Genomic DNA, 23,374 nt, shown 5'->3' on the forward strand with positions numbered 1-23,374 from the left:
AGGACAGGACTGCCGGAGCAGCGGGCAGAAGCAGGGCAGGACAGGACTGCCGGAGCAGCGGGCAGAAGCAGGGCAGGACAGGACTGCCGGAGCAGCGGGCAGAAGCAGGGCAGGACAGGACTGCCGGAGCAGTGAGCAAGGAGTCAGAGCAGGCTAGAACCGCCGGAGCGGTAAGCAAAGGAGTCAGAGCAGACTAGAACCGCCGGAGCGGTGAGCAAAGGAGTCAGAGCAGGCTAGAACCGCCGGAGCGGTGAGCAAAGGAGTCAGAGCAGGCTAGAACCGCCGGAGCGGTGAGCAAAGGAGTCAGAGCAGGCTAGGCTGAGTAGGGGGGACAGGGCTCTGTTCACACGGAACAGACAGGAAGGGAAAGGCAGAGCCAGACACCCACAGGGTACTTGCAGTGAAGTAGCGAGTGGACCACAAACTCACAAACGGGAGTACAGAGACAACAAGCAGGAGTTAGGTACGAGTTCAGACTCTGCAGAAAAAGGAAGGGAACGGACATAGAGGCAAAACAGGTAAAGGATAGGAGAGAGTTCAGACTGGAACTGAGTGTACGGAGGAGACCGACACTGCAGCGGGATACAGGAGCGGGTCTGGGAATACGGCCCCCAGAGAGGCAGGACGAACAGGCAAGGAGCGTGTTCAGACAGGACAGACAAGATACAGGAGCGGGTCTAGGTAATCAGCCCCTAGAAGGCGAGAGGAACAGGCTAGGAGCGTGTTCAGACAGGTCAGACAAGATACAGGAACAGGTCTAGGTAATCGGCCCCTAGAAGGCAGGAGGAACAGGCTAGGAGCGTGTTCAGACAGGTCAGACAAGATACAGGAACAGGTCTAGGTAATCGGCCCCTAGAAGGCAGGAGGAACAGGCTAGGAGCGTGTTCAGACAGGCCTGGAAATACAGCCTCCAGGATAGGCAGACAAGAGAACACAGAACGGGACCTGGCACCTTCAGAGTGCAAGCACACACTGAAAGAAACACTATGCTCAGGCAGGAATAGATGGGAGCAGCTGAGCTATATACCAGGTGACAGACAGCAATAGGCTGAGGACGCACAAGGGGTGTGACCCACAGCAGGTACAAAAAGTAGGAAGTGATCGGGCGCCGCCCTTAAGCAGCAGAAACAGACACAAACAGACAGCATGGAGGGAAGCCAGAGAGACATTCTGGACTGGAGATCAAGTGCGCGCTCTTGCACAGTGGGAGATGGACCACCATGCAAGGACGCCGCCAGGTATGTTACAGACTGCTACTTCTTCCTCCATTCCACACACACTGATCTCAAACCACACCGGATGATCCTTATGAATACATGGAACTGGTAATAAAACATAAAATGTTATGCAGTAAGTTCCTAGCCATCCTCTAGTGACAGGTGCAGACAGACAAAATTTTAGCATTTATGCATCTATGTCATTATAGAAAATTTTTAATCTGGAGCTGTCTAGATAGGTGCCTTTAGGGGTCTAGTTTCCAAAATGGGGTCACTTGTGGGAGAAATCCAATGTTTGGGCCCACAGGGACTCTCCAAATGCAACATGGTATCCGCTAACAAATTGAATGGAAAATCGGCTCAAATTGTTAGCGGACACCAAGTTGCATTTGGAGAGCCCCTGTGTGCCCAAACTTTGGATCTCCCCCACAAGTGACCACATTTTGGAAACTAGACACCTAAAGGCACCTATCTAGATGCATAGTGAGCACTTGGAACCCCCAGGTGCTTCACAAATTGATTCGTAAAAATGAAAAAGTGAAAAAAAAAACACTTTTTCATTTTTACGAATCAATTTGTGAAGCACCTGGGAGTTCCAAGTGCTCACTATGCATCTAGATAGGTGCATTGGGGTGTCTAGTTTCCAAAATGGGGTCACTTGTGGGGGAGCTCCAATGTTTGGCCACACAGGGGCTCTCCAAACCCAACATGATGTCCGCTAACAATTTGAGCCGACAATTTGTTAGCGGATACCATGTTGCATTTGGAGAGTCCCTGTGTGCCCAAACATTGGAGCTCCCCCACAAGTGACCCCATTTTGGAAACTAGACCCCCCAAGGCACCTATCTAGATGCATAGTGAGCACTTGGAACCCCCAGGTGTTTCACAAATTGATTCATAATATATGAAAAAGTGTTTTTTTTTTCACTTTTACATTTTTACGAATCAATTTGTGAAGCACCTGGGGGTTCCAAGTGCTCACTATGCATCTAGATAGGTGCCTTGGGGGGTCTAGTTTCCAAAATGGGGTCACTTGTGGGGGAGCTCCAATGTTTGAGCACGCAGTAGCTCTCCAAACGCAACATGGCGTCCGCTAACAATTTGAGCCGATTTTCCATTCAATTTGTTAGCGGACACCATGTCGCGTTTGGAGAGCCCGTGATGTGCCTAAACAGTGGAGCTCCCCCACAAGTGACCCCATTTTGGAAACTATACCCCTCAAGGATTTTATTAAGGTGTATAGTGAACATTTTGAACCCAGAGGTACGACACAGAATTTGTTTACATTAGGTCATCATATTGAATAAGTTGTCATTAGTCTTGAGCGCAAGTGCTCGCTACTTGAGTTTGCATCGGGTACTCAGGTATGCACCATGTACAGCGTGTGCTCGAGTGACATGCTCGAGTCCCTGCTCCGCATGTTTCACGGTTATTAGACACCCAAAAAAAAACATGCGGGAATCGCTCGTGCATGGCAGGCAATCCCCGTAAAGTTTTTTTGGCCACGAAGCATATGGGGCAGAGACTCGAGCATGTCACTCAAATGCCCACGATACTCAATGCATACCAGAGCACCCGATGCAAACTCAAGCAGCGAGCACTTGCGCTCAACACTAGTCGCCATATCGTCATCTTTTTTCTTACTTTTGAAAAAAATCCCAACCCCATCACAACCCTAACCCCAGCCCTAACCGTAGCACAACCCTAACCGTAGCACTACCCTAACCGTAGCACAACCCTAACCGTAGCACAACCCTAACCCTAGCACAACCCTAACCCTAGCACAACCCTAGCCCTAGCACAACCCTAACCCCAAACCCAGCCCTAACCCTAGCCCAATCCTAACCCAAGAGTTTATTTTTGACGCCGTTCCTCGTGCGGTATAAGTGATTAGACGACTTTATTCTTCGGGTCGGTGTGATTACAGCAATACCAGAATCATATGGGGTTTTTATGACTGACAGCTGTCACACACAAAAAGACGCATTTTTTGTAAAATCTAGTTTTTGCATCGCCATATTTTGAAAGCTATAATTTTTCCAGATTTTGGCAGACAGTCATTTGACTGCTTGTTTTTTGTGGGATGAGTTGACGTTGTTATTGGTGCCATTTTCAGGCACGTGACATTTTTTGATCGCTTTCTATTCCGATTTTTGGGAGGCAGAATAAACAAAAACCAACAATTCAGGAATTGTTTGTTTTTTTTTTATTCTGTTCCGCGTGTGGTAAAAGTGATAAGGCAGCTTTATTCTTCGGGTCAGTACGTTTACAGCGGTACCACATTTATATCGTTTTTTTATGTTTTGCACTTTTACATAATAAAAGCAATTTTATAGAAAAAAATATTTTTTAGCATAGCTTTATTCTGAGAGCTATAACTTTTTTATTTTTCGGCTGATGGAGCTGTATGTCAGCTTGTTTTTTGCAGAACGAGATAATGTTTTCAGCGGTACCATTTTTATTTATATTCGTCTTTTTGATCGCGTGTTATTCCATTTTTTATTTGGCGGTATGGTGATAAAGCATTGTTTTTTGCTTCGTTTTTTTTTTTTACCGTGTTCACTGAAGGGGTTAACTAGTGGGACAGTTTTATAGGTCAGGTTGTTCCGGACGCTGCGATACCAAATATGTGTACTTTTATTGTTTTTTTTTTTTTTTTTTATAATAATATTTATTGATGGGTACATTATATTTTTATTTTTGGTGGATTATTTTATTTTATTTTTTTTTATATTTTTGCAATTTTTTTTTTTTTTTTTCACTTACTGACAGTTTTTATACTTTATTACTTTGTCCCACTATGGGACTTTCACTTTTTTTTCTCTGATCGCCTGCATGGCACAGGAATGCAGCACCATCCCTGTGTCATACAGGCTATCAGCGCTGCACAGTGAGAAGATTGTTTGGAGATGCACTGCGCATGTCCAAACAATCTTCCTGCTGTCTGGTGACCCGGATGTTGTCATGACGACATCGGGTCGTCATGGCAACACCCGGGAAGCCTTTGCAGACAGCGCTGGAAGCCGGAAGAGGAGGTGAGTATCTGCGATCACCTCCCCTTGCCCCCGCAATGCTGAGATCGGCTGCGATCGACTTCGATCGCAGCATCGCAGGGGTTAATGTGCTGGGAGCGGTGCAGGACCGCTCCCTGCACATAGTACCGGGTGTCAGCTGTGACAATCAGCTGACACCCGGCGGCGATCGCGCCCGCATAGCCTGTGTGCGCGCGCGATCGCGATGACGTACTAATACGGGTCTGGCTCTTAAGTCCCAGGGCACAGACGCGTATTAGTACGTCAGATGTTATTAAGGGGTTAAAGGTGTATAGATTTCTTGGAGAGCACTTTTATTCTGGATGACTTCTGTGACATGAGATCACAGATTCAACCATGCAGATCTTCTCACATGTACATTGTCTATCACACACCAAGCAATAGTTTTCACAATGTACACGTGCATCTCACTAAATTAGAATATCATCACAAAGTTAATTTATTTCTGTTCTTCAATCCAAAAAGTGAAACTCATATATTATATAGAGTCATTACAAACAGAGTGATCTATTTCAAGTGTTTATTTCTGTTAATGTTGATGATTATGGCTTACAGCCAATGAAAACACACACGTCATTATCTCTAAATTAAAATAATTAACAAAAAACACCTGCAAAGGCTTCCTAAGTGTTTAAAAAGGTCCTTTAGTATGTTTCAGTAGGCTCCACAATCATGGGGAAGACTGCTGACTTTACAGATGTCTTGAAGGCAGTCATTGACGCACTCCACAATGTCCCAGAGTTCCAATTTTAATTTGGAAATCAAGGTCCCAGAGTCTGGAGGAAGAGTGGAGAGGCACACAATCCAAGCTGCTTGAGGTCTAGTGTGAAGTTTCCACAATCAGTGATGGTTTGGGGAGTCATGTCATCAGCTGGTGTAGGTCCACTGTGTTTTATCAAGACCAAAGTCAGCACAGCCATCTACCAGGACATTTTAGAGCTCTTCATTCTTCCCTCTGCCAACAAGCTTTCTGGAGATGGAAATTTCATTCTCCAGCAGGACTTGGCACCTGTCCACACGGCCAAAAGTACCAATACCTGGTTTATAAACAACAGTATCACTGTGCTTGATTGGCCAGCAAACTCGCCTGACCTTAACCCCATAGAGAATCTATGGGGTATTGTTAAGAGGAAGATGACAGACACCAGACCCAACAATGCAGATGAGCTGAAGGCTGCTATCAAAGCAACCTGGGCTTCCATAACACCTCAGCAGTGCCACAGGCTGATCGCCTCCATGCCACGCCGCATTGATGCAGTAATTGATGCAAAAGGAGCCCCGACCAAGTATTGAGTGCATTTGCTGAACATACATTTCAGTAGGCCAACATTTCGGATTTTAAAATCATTTTTCAAGCTGTTGTTATAAAGTATTCTAATTTACTGAGATAATGAGTTTTTTGTTTTCATTGGCTGTAAGCCATAATCATCAACATTAACAGAAATAAACACTTGAAATAGATCACTCTGTTTGTAATGACTCTATATAATACAGGAGTTTCACTTTTTGTATTGAAGAACTGAAATAAATTAACTTTTTGATGGTATTCTAATTTTATGAGAAGCATCTGTATTTTCCAATAAAAAAATCTACTACAATTGTGTCCAGCTTCCAAACAACAGATCCTAGCTTATGACCCAATTCAGAGTTTGTAAACCATTCTTACAAAACACTGATATCTCCATTTCACTGTTAACTCTAACTACATACATATTTGCCATGGATCGAGGAAAACGTGCAGTAATGTTATTATTTATCCACCACCCCAAAGTTCATTTTATTCAATCAAATGTAGATTATTTCATTTTTTCAGCCCATATTCACATCCTTGGTCATTGACTTCAAGTATATATCTTTCATGAACAGTTACATATATATTGCAGAATTATGGTAAACCAAAGACCGTAATCACACTACAAATCAGGTGATATTACTACTGAAATCACAAAAGAAAGGCGGATAGGAAATCTATTCCTTGTGTTAATAAATGCTATATAAAATGATACTTGGCACATTTTTTCCCTTTGAATATTTTAAAATTATTGCATATCTTGGATGTGACCCAAGACAAACTCCGTATGAAGGGAAAGGGGTGAGGCAGGAATTTGGATACATTCCAGTTTGCCGTTTAAGTTCATTGTCATTATTCTGCGTTCTCTTGTACAAAAGTCATAGGCAGTAAGCACAAAGTGGCATTAAAGGGAATGTCTCATGTATATTTCAATTCAGCCTCAGTAAGTATATATTTCTTGTCGCTGATTTTATATTTTAAAAACTTCCCTGACGGTACCATATTGGAAAAATACTATTCTTTCATGTATTGTCTATATAAATAGTGAAGCGGGTTGTTTGTGTTTAATATGAAATGAAAAAGTTCAAATACAAAGTATATACAATATTAGGCCACATGCACACGTTCACACGTTCAGTATTTGGTCAGTATTTTACATCAGTATTTATAAGCCAAAACCAGGAGTCGAAGAATCAGAGTAAAAGTATAATAGAAACACGTCACCACTTCTGTATTTATCACCCACTCCTGGTTTTGGCTTACAAATACTGATGTAAAATATTCATCAAATACTGATAGTGTGAACGTGGCCTTAAGCTGCACATACACAAGGCTGTTGGACATTATTTTTGCTTTTTTTTACCAATTCCCCAAGTTTTTCAAATGACTGAGGCTAAAATGGTAATGCCAGCTATCTCTGTCAGTATGTTACCTTGCCTGAAAATTTCAATTGTCTAATCCTTCAGATGTTGTTGGAGAAGAATCAGGAGGCCCATATACACTTCAAATGGTCAACTGATCCCACCAATATCTGTGGATTTAGCCAACACTTATAAGGGGCCTTTACAGTCTTCAAAAAGTGATGGAAATAGAGAAAAAGGTCCCGGCACTCACGTGTTGAATAATTGCTGTTTAATTCAATTCAGTGCATAAAAATCCAATTAGGTGTTTCAGTCCCTCCCAGGCTTTTATCAATAATGCAGTCAAAATACAAAGATATGCTTATATACAGGTGCATCTCACTATATTAGAATATCATCAAAAAGTTAATTTATTTCAGTTCTTCAATACAAAAAGTGAAACTCATATATTATATAGAGTCATTACAAACAGAGTGATCTATTTCAAGTGTTTATTTCTGTTAATGTTGATGATTATGGCTTACAGCCAATGAAACCACAAAAGTCATTATCTCAGTAAATTAAAATAATTAACAAAAAACACCTGCAAAGGTTTCCTAAACGTTTAAAAAGGTCCCTTAGTCTGTTTCAGTAGGCTCCACAATCATGGGGAAGACTGCTGACTTGACAGATGTCCAGAAGGCAGTCATTGACACACTCCACAAGGTCCCAGAGTTCCAGTTTTTATTTGGAAATCAAGATCCCAGAGTCTGGAGGAAGAGTGGAGAAGCACACAATCCAAGCTGCTTGAGATCTAGTGTGAAGTTTCCACAATCAGTGATGGTTTGGGGAGCCATGTCATCTGCCGGTGTAGGTCCACTGTGTTTTATCAAGACCAAAGTCAGCGCAGCCGTCTACCAGGAATTTTTAGAGCACTTCATGCTTCCCTCTGCCGACAAGCTTTTTGGAGATGGAAATTTCATTCTCCACAGGACTTGGCACCTCTCCACACTGCCAAAAGTACCAATACCTGGTTTAAAAACAAAAGTATCACTGTGCTTGATTGGCCAGCAAACTCGCCTGACCTTAACCCCATAGAGAATCTATGGGATATTGTCAAGAGGAAGATGAGAGACACCAGACCCAACGGGTTGTTATCAAAGCAACCTGGGCTTCCATAACACCTCAGTAGTGCAAAAGGAGCCCCGACCAAGTATTGAGTGCATTTACTGAACATACATTTCAGAAGGCCAACATTTCGGATTTTAAAATAATTTTTCAAGCTGTTGTATTCTAATTTACTGAGATAATGACTTTTGTGTTTTCATTGGCTGTAAGCCATAATCATCAACATTAACAGAAATAAACACTTGAAATAGATCACTCTGTTTGTAATGACTCTATATAATATGAGTTTCACTTTTTGTATTGAAGAACTGAAATAAATTAACTTTTTGATGATAGTCTAATTTAGTGAGATGCACCTGTAGGGTCACATCAAGGAAATTACATCATATATGCTAAACATGTGAAATAAACCGTATAATAGAATGAATGTATAATTATATATGATTTATACTACAAAAAATATGACAAATTTAATACTATAAGAATTATATGCTATATATACCATATAATAAGTCATGCTTTAGAAACAAATACATAACAAAATCAAAAAATGTGAAAAATATGTCCCACTATAAAAATCCATCTATTCTCTGAATGGAAATGAACCGGATATACTGTGGATACATGAAAAGACCAATTCTGTTATTTTAAATCAATACAAAAAATATATATTTAGATATTTTTATTGTTTTTAATTTTGTTTTATTATTTTTTTTTATTTTTTTAAATATTCCAAATCGATTTATGATCAATTTTTTAATCAATTCAAATCCACTTGTTCCACAGACAACTCCATGTAGAGAAATTAATCAATAATGGATCAATGTACAAGGGACATCTGAAAAAATAAAAAAGTACAAACAAAGCCGTAATGAGAAAGGAGGAAAACAGAACAGTTGATCTCACATAATGCGGTTAATTTTATAGTCTTTATTCAAACCATTAGGGGATAATGTGTTTAACGTGTGTGTCCAATATGCCTCTCTACGGAGGAGAATCTTTTTAATATTACCACCTCTCCTAGGGACCACAACTTGCTCTATTATTTGATATTTGGCTGGTCCGGACCAATGAGATAGAGGCTGGATTTCATGTCATGGAGGAAGAGTGGCCGAGTCTATAAATAATCGGTGTGTCTGTGGCGCCACATACTTTAATGTGTTGACACGAGCAGGAAGCCAAGAGAACGTCCTGCCATGGTGTGCTCTAGGGAACAGCTGATGTCAATGGCGAATAAAGATGATAATGAAACCATGAAGGTGTAATGGAGATTGAAGATAATAATGTCTAAACAATAGGCAGCAAGGGAAATAGTACAATATAGTGTATCTCTGTGTTATGGGTCCGGATGGTGGAACACTGTGCCGTGGTACAAGGAGGGACCAGAGGGGCGTAACTAAGAGCCTACCCGGACCCTGTCTATACGGTGGCTTAGTCGACTCCGTGAGCCAAGGAGGGACCGGGCAGGTGAACCAGGTGCCACTCTGGGACCGACTTTGTGTGAGAGCAGGCAACTCCCACGGGACTGACAGCTGAAGCAGACAGACACGGCAGATGGGCTGGCAGATGAACACGACAGGCTGACAGCAGGCAGCGCAGGAAGACAGACAGGTGGTCATGGCTGATAGACAGGCTGGCAGACACGGCTGATAGACAGGCTGGCGGGCACGGCTGATAGACAGGCTGGCGGGCACGGCTGATAAGCAGGCTGGTGAGCACAGCTGATAGACAAGCTGGTGGGCACGGCTGATAGACAAGCTGGCGGGCAGCACTGGAACCTGAGGGCTGAAGCAAGTGTAAGAGCACAAACAACAACTTTGCACAGGCACCTCCATTTTGGAGGAGGTGCCTTAAATAACAGAACTCCTCTGGCCATTGGTCGGGGACATTTTAGGACGGCGTGCGCGGCCCCTTTAAAAGGTAGGGAGCACGCGCCATAAGATGCAGCGAGAAAGGAGGAGCGGAGGATGCCGGACCGTAGCCATGGCGGTGAGGGGATCGGCATCTCTGCCGGGCAGGAGGCAGAGGCGCCGACACTACACTCTGGAATAGGGGATAAATAAATAAAGTATCTGTTAGGATTAAAAAAGAGAAAATCCCTATATAAAAAGAAGGCAAAGTAATATAGGAATTTAGCTTTCAGTATTGAGTGTATTAAGCTACACATTTAGCTGAAATAATATGGTGCGGAGTGACTAGCACAGAGAACTATTATGTAGAAGCTCAGCACTATAAAATGCACTTTATATTTATACTGCCATAAGAAGGTTATTAGCTTGGTGAACTGATAAACGGATAGAGACTGGCTATAAACTGAGCTTGAAGAGATGAAAGTAGATCTCCTGTAAATGAAATTGAAACATAACATTTAGGTTTATACAATGAATGGTAATATATAGTGATGAGCGAGCACTAAAATGCTCGGGTGCTCGAAGCTTGGGTCGAGCACATTGGAATACTCGGGTGCTCGACCCGAGCAACGAGCCCAATGTAAGTCTATGGGAAACTCGAGCATTTTTCTGGTGGTCCCCCCCGGCGGTCTGCAGAAGGTCAAAAATTGCCCAAATCGATGGGAACGGTGCTCAATTAAACGTCAGGCAGGCAGAATATATAGGCAGACAGGCAGGCAGGGTATATAGGAGGGTGCATGAAAAACATAGCAGGGCACTTGGAACACACTAGTGCCCTCCGATTTTCATGCACCCGTCTCTTTAAAAAAGCTGGCCGGCAATTCATCAGCGGCATACACCGGTACCCGACAATTTAGAACAGAAAGAATAGAGCATCACACATAGATTAGATAGATAGAAACATGTCAGTCACATATATAATAAGTACAGTGACAGTGTTGGTTACTGTACTTATTTAGTGTTAAAATAAAGGATTTCTTAAAAAAAAAATAGTGTTTTTGTCTCTTTAAAAAAGCCGGCCGGCAATTCATCAGCGGCATACATCGGTACCCGACAATTTAGAACAGAAAGAATAGAGCATCACACATAGATTAGATAGAAACATGTCAGTCACATATATAATAAGTACAGTGACAGTGTTGGTTACTGTACTTGTCATTTAGTGTTAAAATAAAGGATTTATTAAAAAAAAAATTGGCGTAGGGTTCCCCCGTAATTTTAGTCTCTAGCGGAGGTTAAGCAGACGGCTGGGGCAGATGTTTGAAGTCTGGGAAGGGGGTAATACCCATAGAGCTTCCCAGGCTACTAATATAAGCCCCCAGCTAAATACCTAGCCTTTACCAGCTATTAAAATGGGGGACCCCCCCCAAAAATGACGTGGGGTCCCCCCTATTTTAATAGCTAGCAAAGGCTAGGCAGACAACTGGGGGCTGATATTAATAGCCCAGGAAGGATGCCATGAAAATTGGCCCCCTCCCAGGCTAGAAACACCAGCCGTCAGCTGCCCCAGAAATGGCGCTTCCATAGGATGCGCCAATTCTGGCACTTAGCCTCGCTCTTCCCACTGCCCTGTAGCGGTGGCAGTGGGGTAATAGGGCTGGGTTTGATGTCAGCTTATAATGCCAGCTGACATGAAGCCCAGGTTAGTAATGGAGAGGCGTCTATAAGACACCCCCATTGCTAACCCCATAGTCAAAGTTAAAAAAAACACAAACACCCAGAATAAAGTCCTTTAATTGAAATAAACACACAATTCTTTAATGTTCTAAATTAAACCATACTTACCATCATGCCCATTCCAGCTGAAGCCAACGATCTCCTACAATAAAAATAAAATAATAAACCAACCTCATCCTTACCTTTCCATGGTTCCCAGGACGGCTCCAGCTCTTCTACATTCACATGACAGGCTGGATCGCAGCCGAAAGCTGCCATCCAGCTTGCCATGCCGCAGACACTGAGAAGCTCAGGCATGTTTGCGCTCCTCAGTGTCTGGCTGTGACGGCATCCAGATGAGCCGAGTTCATGTCCAATGAACTCAGCTCACCTCATGCACGTCACTGACAGCGTGGGAGAATTCTCCTGCGCTCAGCGCTTGAGCAGGAGAATTCTCCCACGCTGGGATGGCATTGAGATGACAGGCTGCATCGCAGCTGAGCGCTGCCATCCAGCATGCCATCCTTCATAGACACTGCAGAGCGCAGGGTATGATTGATGGGACTCCCATCAATCATGAGAACTGGAGCTCTCAAGAGGTAATTGATCTTGTTCACCTCCATTCCTTTAATTCTTACCGAGGACGAACACTGCGCTTGGTTAATGCGCTTTGAAATGCAGCGGAGGTGTGCTGCACGTTTGACCATGATTCCATTCACATGTGGCTCTTTTAAGCATGTATCATGGGATTGGTTCCTGTTTTCAAACCCTTTAATAATCAACAAAGGAAATTTTAGGTATATCAGTTTTTAGAAGTAGGAAGTAACTATTTTGAATGCAATATACTGATAATTCTTCAGTTTGATTAGATGCACACTTATATAACTTCCTTATAATCTATGTATGTATAATGTATCCAACTCCGGATTTCTTTTTTTTCCCAGGTGATGATGTCTTTCTTGAAGCTGAAGATTTGAGACAGGAATATGTGATGAATGAATATGGCTTATTATATCAAGGAAGCAAAGACTTTATTCTCACCACACCCTGGAACTTTGGACAGGTATCGTGCCATCATCATTACATTTGTATTAACAGCGATAGCGATTGGAAATGGAATGTTTGAAAGTCAGATGTATCTGTCTGTGAAGCAGGGACTAATTGAGAATGGTCTGAATTTCCTGGGTGATAATTGTCATGGTCTCCTTACCAACGTCCATGGAATTGTGACATATTTGAATAAATCATAGATCTTCAGCCCCTCTGGGTGAAAAGGTCTGGGCCTAATCAGCAGGTTATCCTTGGTCCAACAATAGATAAATAACCAGGTAAAATCAACCCAAGACCAGTCTGCATGATTTCTGTCAGCATGTTGTTTTTTATGTGTGTCAGGATAATATCCTTATGTGTCGTTGCCATTTCCAAATTTTAAGACCAGAAGTCCCAGGTCTCACAATCATTTTAAACTTCAATTTATTTTCATAATTACTTATTTTGTAGCCCCAGTTTTGTTGTCATGGCTAATATCTATCTCTTAAAGTAGAGTTCTCAACTAATTAATCTATCAAAGAGTATAAAAATTGTTTCCAAATTATACGGAAAAATGTTGGTTTTTAAGATTTTGCTTCAAATTGAGAGTATTACAAAAAAAGGAATTTAAAGGATTTAAAAATTTTTGTCTAAGAGTAAGGAGGCTTCTAAAATAAAGAATCATTACTTATTCATCAAATTCCCACAACTTTAGCGCTGATACTGTGGTGGTCCCTATTGGTTCTACATTGATAAGATTCTGTCCACCATGTACTGTACATGGCGGCTGAAGCCTATCACTGATTCAAAAAATCCAAGTGAGTTGAAGTTGTTTTTTTAATTTACCATTTTCACTATATGGTAAAACTGACCTGGTAATCTGATTCCCCAAGTCAGTACGAGTACGAAGTTGCAAAAAATGTATAGTTTTTTTATTTAAGTGGTGAAAGAAAATTCAGAAATTAGTAAAAAAAAAAAAAAAAAGTTTCTTTTGTAGCCATTTTCTGAGACCCGTAACGTTTTCATTTTTCAGGATATGGGGCCGTGTGAGGGCTTATTTTTTGCACCATGAGCTGGTGTTTGCACTGATATAATTTTGGGATAGATAAAATATTTTCATCGCCTCTTATTGCTTTTAATTGGTAAAAAAGGTAATTCTGTCGTTTAGATTTTTTTTGTTATGCCGTTCACAGATCAGATTAACTTATTTTATATTTTGATAGATTGGACTTTTAGGAATGCAGCAATGCCAAATATGTGTATTTTTTAAATTATTTTATTTTTAATGGGGCAGAAGGGGGATGATTTTAGCTTTTGTGCTTCTATTATTTTTTCATATTTTTAAAACTTTTCTTCACTATTTTCTGTATTTAATAGTCCTCATAGGGGACTTAAAGCTGTGATCACATGATTGCTTGTGCTATACACAGCAGTGCATCAAAACTGCTATGTATAGAGAAAATCACGATCTCCTATCAACCCCAGCTAAACACAGGCTTTCACAGGAGGATCGTAATGACAATCATGAAGGTCTTCAGCAGACTCCCAGTTATCATGGCAACTCATCAGTGCCCCAGAATCATATCACAGGCACGCCAATTGGAGTGTGGAATTACGCACTCCCTTCCGGCACGTATTAAATGCCGCTTTTAGAGATTTAGCATGTTAACAGATGCACTCATGGCTGTTGAAGGCACATAATAGCTGATTAAATCAGCCATAATCTGCCGGTAGAGATGAGGAATCGGCATGCGACCCCACATTAAAGGCAGGGACATGACTTTTGATGTACATGTACGTCAAAGGTCGTGAAGGGGTTAATGGTCATTTCCTTATTTTAGAACATTGCCTACTCTAGATAATTTTTTATAAAGTAATTGAAAACCGCTCTAAGGAATTTTCTGAATATTCCTTGTGATCTGTGGCCGTAGACATGAGCTACATTAATTTATTTACCTTTCCATATGATTTGCCCCGGGATGGCGAGACTTAACCTGTATGCCACACAGATAACGTCATGTCTGTCTGGCAAATTAAACGCTGTGCCAGGGAACCCAAAAACTCAGGAAGTTCACGCAACTCCCGTCCATGTTCATAGAGCACTAACCTGGCAATGGACACGTTTTGCAAAATGATCCACTCATCTCTACATACAAACAATACATTGCTTAAATGTTAACACCTAAACTATATACTAAACTAAAACATTTTGTTCTAATCGTCTAACTGGTTGTCTGTAGACAAAATACTCAACCCAAATAACTACAGTATGTCATAAAGATTTATGTCATTGTTCACACCCATATATTTACACTCATTTTATTTTTTTACCATAAGAGAGAATGAATAAGATGCAATAAATTAAAAAAAATAGAGGATTGTCATTTATACAGCCTAATATATTATATAGTCTCTACATTTGTATAACATTATAATTAATTTGGTCGAAAGAATGTTTAGTCACCCTCCTTTTTTGGCAAGATGCATCATGATTCATGTGTATGAGAAGCTTACCTGTGCATGACAATGTTTTAGTTATTTCATTTGTACTGTACATAACAGTCTGCAATGCCAAGGAAACCTTTTAAAGATTACCTGGGCATACCACTAAATCAGAATCTCTCCAAAACTGAACTTCTCATGTTTCATCCCTCTACTATCCTAACTATACCCTATATTGCAATTTCCTTCCAATTTCGATCTCCAATACTTCTCTTGTGCTGAGAAAGTTTTCTGGAATGCACTATCCCGGACGATCTGATTAATACCTAGTCCGCACATTTTAAAGCGTGGTTTAAAAACACATCTCTTCAAACAGGCCTATCACCTCAACTAACTAATCTAATGCTTCATTGCTCTCTTTCTAAATTTTCCTCAGAATCTGTCTATACATCCTCCATGCACCCAGTAGCACTTGGTAACTGTACCTAGACCGATACTGGCTGATGACCGGCTCATGCAGCTTATTTGAAAACCCTTATTTATTATAATGGCTGGTTCATACACGACAAGCCCTTTTTACCTATTGTTTCCCCCACATTTCCTTATAGATTGATGCTTGCGAGCAGGGCCCTCTATCCTCCTGTAATTATTGAACTATTTGTTACTCAGTAATATCTTTATTGACTGTACATGTCCCTCTCAATTGTAAAGTGCTGCTGAATATGTTGACGCTATAAAAACAAAATTATTATTATTATTATTATTATCAATGCTTAGTGCTGGGACTGAAAGTTCATGGGCTGGCGACTTCATGTCAGATAGCAAATTTCTGAGATTTCTCATGTGAAAAAATATCAATGACTACCAACTGAGAACCCTGTAAGAAAAAAAAAAGGCCAGTACCCCCAGGACTCCTTTAATGTTTACGGTTATAGGAGTGTGATAGCAATGGCAGCAACATGATACCCATAACATGATAGCCTTAGGATTCCTTTAGTGGTTAAAGCCACATGGCCCCAATAAGGTTGACAGCCTTGTGACCCCCATAGCAGTGCCAGTCATAGAGCCTCTATAATATTGGTAGCCAAGAAATACCATATCAGTGATAGCAGTATGACCCCTATAACATGTAATCTAAACCCATCGATTTTGGCATGACTTGCCAACTATCAAATTAAAATAGCAGCCTCCCAACTCCTGAGCAAAGAGGTCTCGAGTATGTTGAACTTCAAAACTGAATCTTTTGATTCTCAGGGCAAATAAGTTGCCACCAGAGTTGTCTGCAGCAGGTTATTTCCCTCTTCCTACAGAAAATACGTACACATTTGACTGACCTGCATGTGTCTGTAAGGGTTGGGAGAGATAGCTGTCAGTCGATAGCTATAAAAAGTTTACGGGCACCTTCACAGTCATGGAACCTCATAATTGCAACACTCACAGGTCGCCTATAATAACAACAACCACAGTACCTCCAAAACATTGGCAGCCACAGGACCATAATAACATGGATCCTATAGCTCAAAGTTCCCAAACTCCGGTCCTCATGGGCCCCCAGCATATCAACAGATCATGTTTTCAGAATTCCTTTGTATTACACAGATGATTATTATTGTGGCACACCAGGGATCCGGTTGCCACAGTGGCACTGCATCCCTCACAAGGGTTTATGCTTTGCCTGGAAGCAAGGAGGGGTCCCCTAATCAGGTTTACCAGCATACAACACTTTCCTGGCTCCAGACCAGAAAGGGGAGCTCCTCCCCTTGACAACTGGAATCTGGAGGCGGGGTTAGTAAGAGTGAGTGGAGAGGAGTTGGAGACAAGGCAGCGACGAGGAAGGACCTGGGGAAAAGAACTGTGTACAAGCTCACCCCAGAGGAGAGAAGCGCAAGTGAAACAGACACCGGAGTCCGTGGTTGTGGGGCACTGAAGGCCCAGCAGCAGAATCCAGAGGGCAGGAGACTGCAGGTCTCCTGGCCCCACCAGACGCCCGGCAGCACAGCAGCACCATAGGGCCCAGCACTGCCACCTGGGAGCGACAATTGAGGAAGGCCCGAGCTGCCTGCCATACGGGTGAGGAAAAAGACGTTTTTACTCAGGGACATAGCTTCAAGCAGCAGGGCCAAGGAGAATAGCGCAGAGGGAAGGCCTACAAGTCCACCTGGCGAGGTGGATCCCCAACTTGCTTCCAGGCCTCCCAGACCCCCTCTACCAGCTAGTACCCGTGTCCCGGTCTGCTCTGTCAAACAGCAAGTAAAGCTAAGAGGAAACCGCCATTAATGTCTTGTCTGTTCATTACCTACGCCCTCAGCCCTGCACAACACTGTCCCAGCTGACAACATCTACTCTTCAAATCATCTACACTGTCCCGGAACTTAGCTTTGCCTGTGGAGAGCTGAACCAACTCTGCTGCGTCACCATCAGCTCCAGGGGATCTGCACCGCAGTGGCGGCCCCATATAGCCGCGTACTACAGGTGGCGTCACAAACATTATCTCTAAAAACTTTATTCCCCTTTTACTTTCCCTTTAATTGATCGCCCTGGGTCACGGACTGGGTCACTGCCACTGTGACATCCCCAGCACCGTCCGGCCCGGCTACCGAGTACCCCATGGCCCAGGAGGCTCGTCAATTATCAAGGTATGAGAATCTACCACAGGTTCTCTCCTCTGTACAATACTAAGGAAATCCTGAAAACATGATCTGTTGGGGGTCGTAATGACTGGAGTTTGGGAAACACTGTATAACTATAGCATTCGACAGGGTCCTCACAACAGGCAAAACCTGTCACCCCTGCCCCTATCCTCTAAAACAACTGCTTTGTGTCTGGTTGGTATACCTGATAATGGCGGACATTTTGGTTGTCACTGTACATTTCCAGACTCAGTTTTAACTAACAGACATCTCAATACATTTTTAACAACCTCCAATAAGCCTTCAATCTGCAGCAACCCTCGCTCCACCATACCGCTGCACGACCAGCTCTACCCCGACCTTCTGTATCCTCACCCATCCCTTGTAGATTGTGAGCCCTCGCGAGCAGGGTCCTCTCTCCTCCTGTATCAGTCGCTGACTCCTTTTGTTCAAAATTATTGTAATTGCTTGTGTTTTGTATACCCCTTTCACATGTAAAGCGACATGGAATAAATGGCGCTATAATAATAAATAATAATAATAATAACCTCAAGGCCTTATGTTTGCGGACCATATTTTCTTTCTTTTTGAGCTGCATGCTTGACTAAGCCATCGCTGCTGAGTAAGTCCATGGATCACAGTCTTGTTATGTGCACTGAAGCCAATAAGCTATAAAAGGAATATATTATCGGATTTCAGAGAACAACTTATTGAGCCACTGTTTGAAGCGTCAAGCTGTCACTTTATCTTACTGCACCTCTCCCTAACCACAGGGATTACATTAACATAATAGTGTTCATTCATCGACCTGCAGGCCAGTTATGAGGATGAACAAATGCGTTAGGCGGAAATATCTGACAGATCACAGTAACAAGTGCAGTAAATAGTGCTATTTTGGCAACTCTCCTGCTGTGATGACAACACGGTGTCCAAAAAGTTTTTAAAGGTTTTAAAGGTGGGACATGCGAAGAAAATAATCTGTAATATTTTTTAACCTAATGAACCACACAGGCAGCCCTCTGAAAGCACATCACTGACACATAGGACTTGTGCAGACGACTGTATTTTCAGTCGGATTGCGATCTGATGTTATTCTCTGGGGCCGTGCACATGTGCTCTGCCAAAGAAAAAATCGCAGCATGTACGAATTGCATCTCATATTCAGATCACACTCATCCACGCAAATCAATGAGTCTGTGGAAATAGTCGGACCTCATTCAGATGACATCCAAGTGCCGTCCAATTTTCACGGACTGAAAAAATGGAGAAGATGAAGACAATTTTTTCCATCTTCTCCTCATCTGATAAGATCATATCAAACTCTGATCAGAGTCTGATAAGAGTGCTTAGTATAATCGGGCTGATTTTCTCAAATTATAGAAAAACAGTTGTATGACACTAGTCGTAGGGTGACGGAGAGGTCTGTCAGCATCAGAATAAATGCATATGTGGAGCTGGCAGGACCCTGAGAGGGGGTCTTAAGATTTCATAATGAAATTATATTTATAAGTTTAATTTTTATTTGCAAAAGAGTACAATCTCTCCATATATTTTCCAACATGCAACCTCCAGTTCTCCCAAGAGCTCCTTATCTCCTCCACACTCATACATTCCTCACCCAGTCGCCTCCAAAACTTTTCCAGATTGTCCCCCATCCTATGTAATTCTTTGCCACAACATGTCTGATTATCCTCCACAATTAGAATCTTCAGACCGAACTTCAAAACCCACCTTTTCAGGTAAGCTTATAGCCTGCAATGGCTCTGCTGCCTCCTCACCAACACCAACTCCCTACCCGATTGTCTCTTTCCCCATTATCCTGTAGACTGTAAGCCCGCAAGAGCTTGATGAGCAGTGTAGTTACTGATGTCACCGCTGTTCAGAGCCGCCGGGTCTTGTGGACCACAGCGGGACCCGGAGTGGCTGCTGCTACAGACTATGGAGCTTCGTTCTCTGAATAAGGCTCGGTGGCCTTTTGACGTCAGATTCGGGGATCGTCATCAAAACACCAAGAACTACGTTGAAACTGCATGGGAACTTTTTGTTTTCTAATAAATTGGTAAACGAGGGAAAGTGTCTTGTTTTTCTTTCTCTCTTTTTATGTTTTTCAGGTTTCCATTTGTGGACTATGGTGGATTCGGTGAACTATGGCTGACTTGCATGGCTTTTTTTTTATAAACTGGGAATCCAAAGAAAGTGTCGAGGAGTGGGTTTTTCAAATAAAGTATTTTTTTTGTGTGTGCTTTAATTTTTGCTGACTGGGCTAGTAATGGGGATGTCTTGTAGACACCTCTCCATTACTAACCTCAGTGCTTGATTTTTAACAAATTACAGCTGACACCAACTACCATTACCCCGTTTGCCACCGCACCAGGGCAATCGGGGATAGCCAGAATTGGTGCATCTAATGAGATGTGCCACTTCTGGGGTGGCTGTGGTCTGTATTTTTCGGCTGGGAAGGGCTCAATAACCATGGACCTTCCCAGCCTGATAATACCAGCTGTCTGCTTTACCTTTGCTGGTTTTCAAAAATAGGGGGGGCCCCGTGTGTTTTTTTTGTTTAGTTATTTATTAGGTTAAAGCTAAACATCCATTAGTGCAACATGAAAGACAGCTTGTAAACTAGCTTTAATTTACATATAGTATTACAGTATGCAAAATATGATGTTAAAAACGTATTGCATATGCATGTCATATGGATGGCTAGGTGAGAAAAAACCCGAAAACACTTGCATTGCACTTGCATGGCATATGAGGTGGCATACACAAGACACTCGTCCAACACTTCAGGATGAACATCGTAGCAATTTTTTATACACAGATGTGAGCGAGGCCTTACAGGGACATCCACTGTTCCTGCGCTCTTTTAGTTTACTCAAAAGTGGAAACATGTAAACATTAAAGTGGATCTCCTTTTTTTAACATCATATCATTTTCAATTTGAACATTATTCTATCATTTCCTAATACATCTTTGTAATCTTATTTTTCAGTTGCAAAGCTCTAAATCTCCTATTTTGATATAGAGCTGAATCAAACAAGTTGCAAGCACCACTAGAGGGCATTTGGGAGCCTATTAAAGGGAATATGTCAGCAGGTTTTTGCTATGTGATCTGACAGCACCAGGTTGTAGGGACAAAGTTGTCATACATGATAATAGATGCCATATATCATAATAAAGGACAGCTTTAAGTCTGAAATCCGTCAATTTTTGCCTTCATGCAATTGACTCGCCCAGGGGGGATATGGGGGGGAAACTCGGTACCCGGGCCTTGACCTTCTATGGGATGTCATGGCAGTCGGCTCCCGGGCCCGTACCCTGGGGTCACTCTTTAAAAAGGGGGTTTATTAACAGTTTTGTCTCGTGACGCCACATGTGGTTCCCGGTAATGAGTAGCAGCGCTGCTGCAGACCTCCGGGGGTCATGGGATGGCAGCTGGGATGTTTCTGCTCCCCACAGGCGGAGCGGGCTCCCTGGTGCAGAGTTGATGAAAGGGATGCAGATGGTAATGCTGGGCGTTGTAGTGCAGGCGCGGTAGCGTGGTGGAAATAACTGACAGAGACAGTGGAGTGCAGTCATCCGAGTTTACTTACAGTTCTTTAAGGGTCCTTAGGTACACTGTCCAGGTGTCAGACTCCCGCGTCGCACTGCGTTTGCCAGGGGTTCAGCACTCCTTCAGGTGTATCAGAAGCACTTAACGGGACCCCCTTTCTTTATGTTCCTTCCTTGGCCGACTTCCCACGCTGGGTCTTCTCCCTCCTGCCCTGCGCTCCCTCACACACAGTCCTGATCGGGTACTCTGAGATCCCTCTGGGCAACCTGGAGTTCCCGGACCTACTTGGTGCCCCTTCACGGCGGCTAGGGTGAGGTTGTGGCAACTGCACCATGGAAGTGCAGAAGCCTCCGGTTTTTCCAGCCACGGCTGGGCCAGGGACCGGTTCGCTTCCTGCGGCCTGATCCCTCTGACGCTTGGCAGATTCGGACGTACGGGTGCCGTCCCACACTCACCGTACCCCCTGCGATCCCTTCTGTTCCCGGAGCATTCCTCCCTTGCTCCCCTCTCACTCCTGGGCCTCTCTTGCTAGGCCCCACTATGGAGCAGAGCTCCTGAAGAGACTCTGCTCCCCTCTACTCCTCTTCTTACTACTCACGGACTGAACTACTTCTTCACTAAGATGGCTTCCCTTTTTATATCTATTCTCCAAGTGCTACCCTGTTCTACGTCCTCCACCCACACCCACTACGGGTTCCCCCTCTCTTTGGTTCCCCCCCACTCCAGCCAGGGACAGGGCAGCAGAAGAAGTGCATAATGTCCTTCCAGCCGGCCTGGAGTAGTGTAGTGTTGAGTGCAGGTGTTGGGGTCCCGGGGCAGTACTCCATCCTTACCTGAGAGAAGGAGATGCCACATCTCTGGGTGAGGTGCTGTACCTCTGTGGTGACTGAACCCTCAGGGGCGCCACACAATATTTTTAATGTACCTGGAACCTTTTAAGCTGTACTAATTGTTAGTGAAGTTTCATATCCACATGGCTAGACAACTTTGTTTGATTTGTCTGCATCTCAAACCAAGCAAGGGCTTTTACTTTTCCATGCCGAGGATCTTCACAGCCAATTCACGGGAGCTAGTGAACTTTTTACTTTGTACATTCCAGCAATGTTTCACTAAGTTTACTTGGCGCAGCAGTTGTGATAGAATCACATTTTTTTCTGCTGTATATCTAGCAGACCTCTGAATGCTGATCTCTGTATAACCCCACCCACACCACAGATTTGTAGCTTTCTTTGTTCAATGTATATTAACAGAAAGCTGCTGGTCAGTGGTGGTTGCATGGTTGGACCAGGGGGTACAAGACACCTAGTGATAATCTCCTGCTGATAAAACACTGATTTTATTGAAACAGCAAAACACAGCCTAGTACGTGACACACCGCTGTAATCAGGGTCTCTAGGTCTCATGCTGCTTTCATGAATCTCAGGGTTTCATGCATTACAAAGCAAAAACCTGCTGACAGATTCCCTTTAAGTTTATACTGTGAATTTAGTACTCACACAGTCTGCAGTAAACTCATAAAGAAGCTATTTGGTGAAAACAAGTTATAACCTATCCCTTTACTACCCAATGTAATTGGTGGAGGTATGACTGCTAGGACTCACATTGAATGGCATAACAGGAACTATTATCCTGGTTATAATATGGAACATCAGTGGACATGCTCGATTGCAGTTCCATTCATTCTCTATGGGGCGGCTTTAGTACTCTGCTCTGCATTTTTTGGCAGCCCTATAGAGGATGAATGATGGGACAATCAGACAGCCAAACTGCTGTTGAATTTTATAACAGGGATAAAAGTGCCCCGTCGCGAATAAAAATTGCCTGTTCTAACAAACAGTTTGGGTCCCACTGGTTGGACCTCCTGTGGATAGGTGATAACTAGGAATGAGCAAACCTGTGGAAGTTTGGGTTCTGGTACTGACTCAAACTTTATTCCAAAGTTTGGTTCGGGTACTAGATCTGTACCCAAACTTCAACCGAATCACATTGAAAACAATGGAGACCTAAACTTTTGAGCTGAAAAATGTTCTCTTTCTATCCTCCAGGAACTCCGAACATTGTGATGGACTTTCGGGAGAAGTCCATGTTCGGTGTTTCGTGCCAAACACTAACTGTCCTGTACGAA

The 23,374-nt window shown here is 42.9% G+C and overlaps 1 protein-coding gene across 1 annotated transcript in view; it reads left to right on the plus strand.

Annotated features, from left to right (window-relative positions):
* LOC141272794 (protein-glutamine gamma-glutamyltransferase 5-like) overlaps nucleotides 1–23,374 on the plus strand; it is a 103,499-nt gene that overhangs the window by 33,234 nt on the left and 46,891 nt on the right. The window contains exon 4 of the mRNA XM_073683862.1: nucleotides 12,540–12,658. Within this exon, the coding sequence (XP_073539963.1) occupies nucleotides 12,540–12,658 (119 nt within the window). The remainder of the gene's footprint in view (nucleotides 1–12,539; nucleotides 12,659–23,374) is intronic.

The sequence above is a fragment of the Phyllobates terribilis genome, unplaced genomic scaffold, assembly GCF_046119375.1.
Source record: "Phyllobates terribilis strain yellow unplaced genomic scaffold, ASM4611937v1 Scaffold_5__5_contigs__length_657084704, whole genome shotgun sequence".
Taxonomy (NCBI): domain Eukaryota; kingdom Metazoa; phylum Chordata; class Amphibia; order Anura; family Dendrobatidae; genus Phyllobates; species Phyllobates terribilis.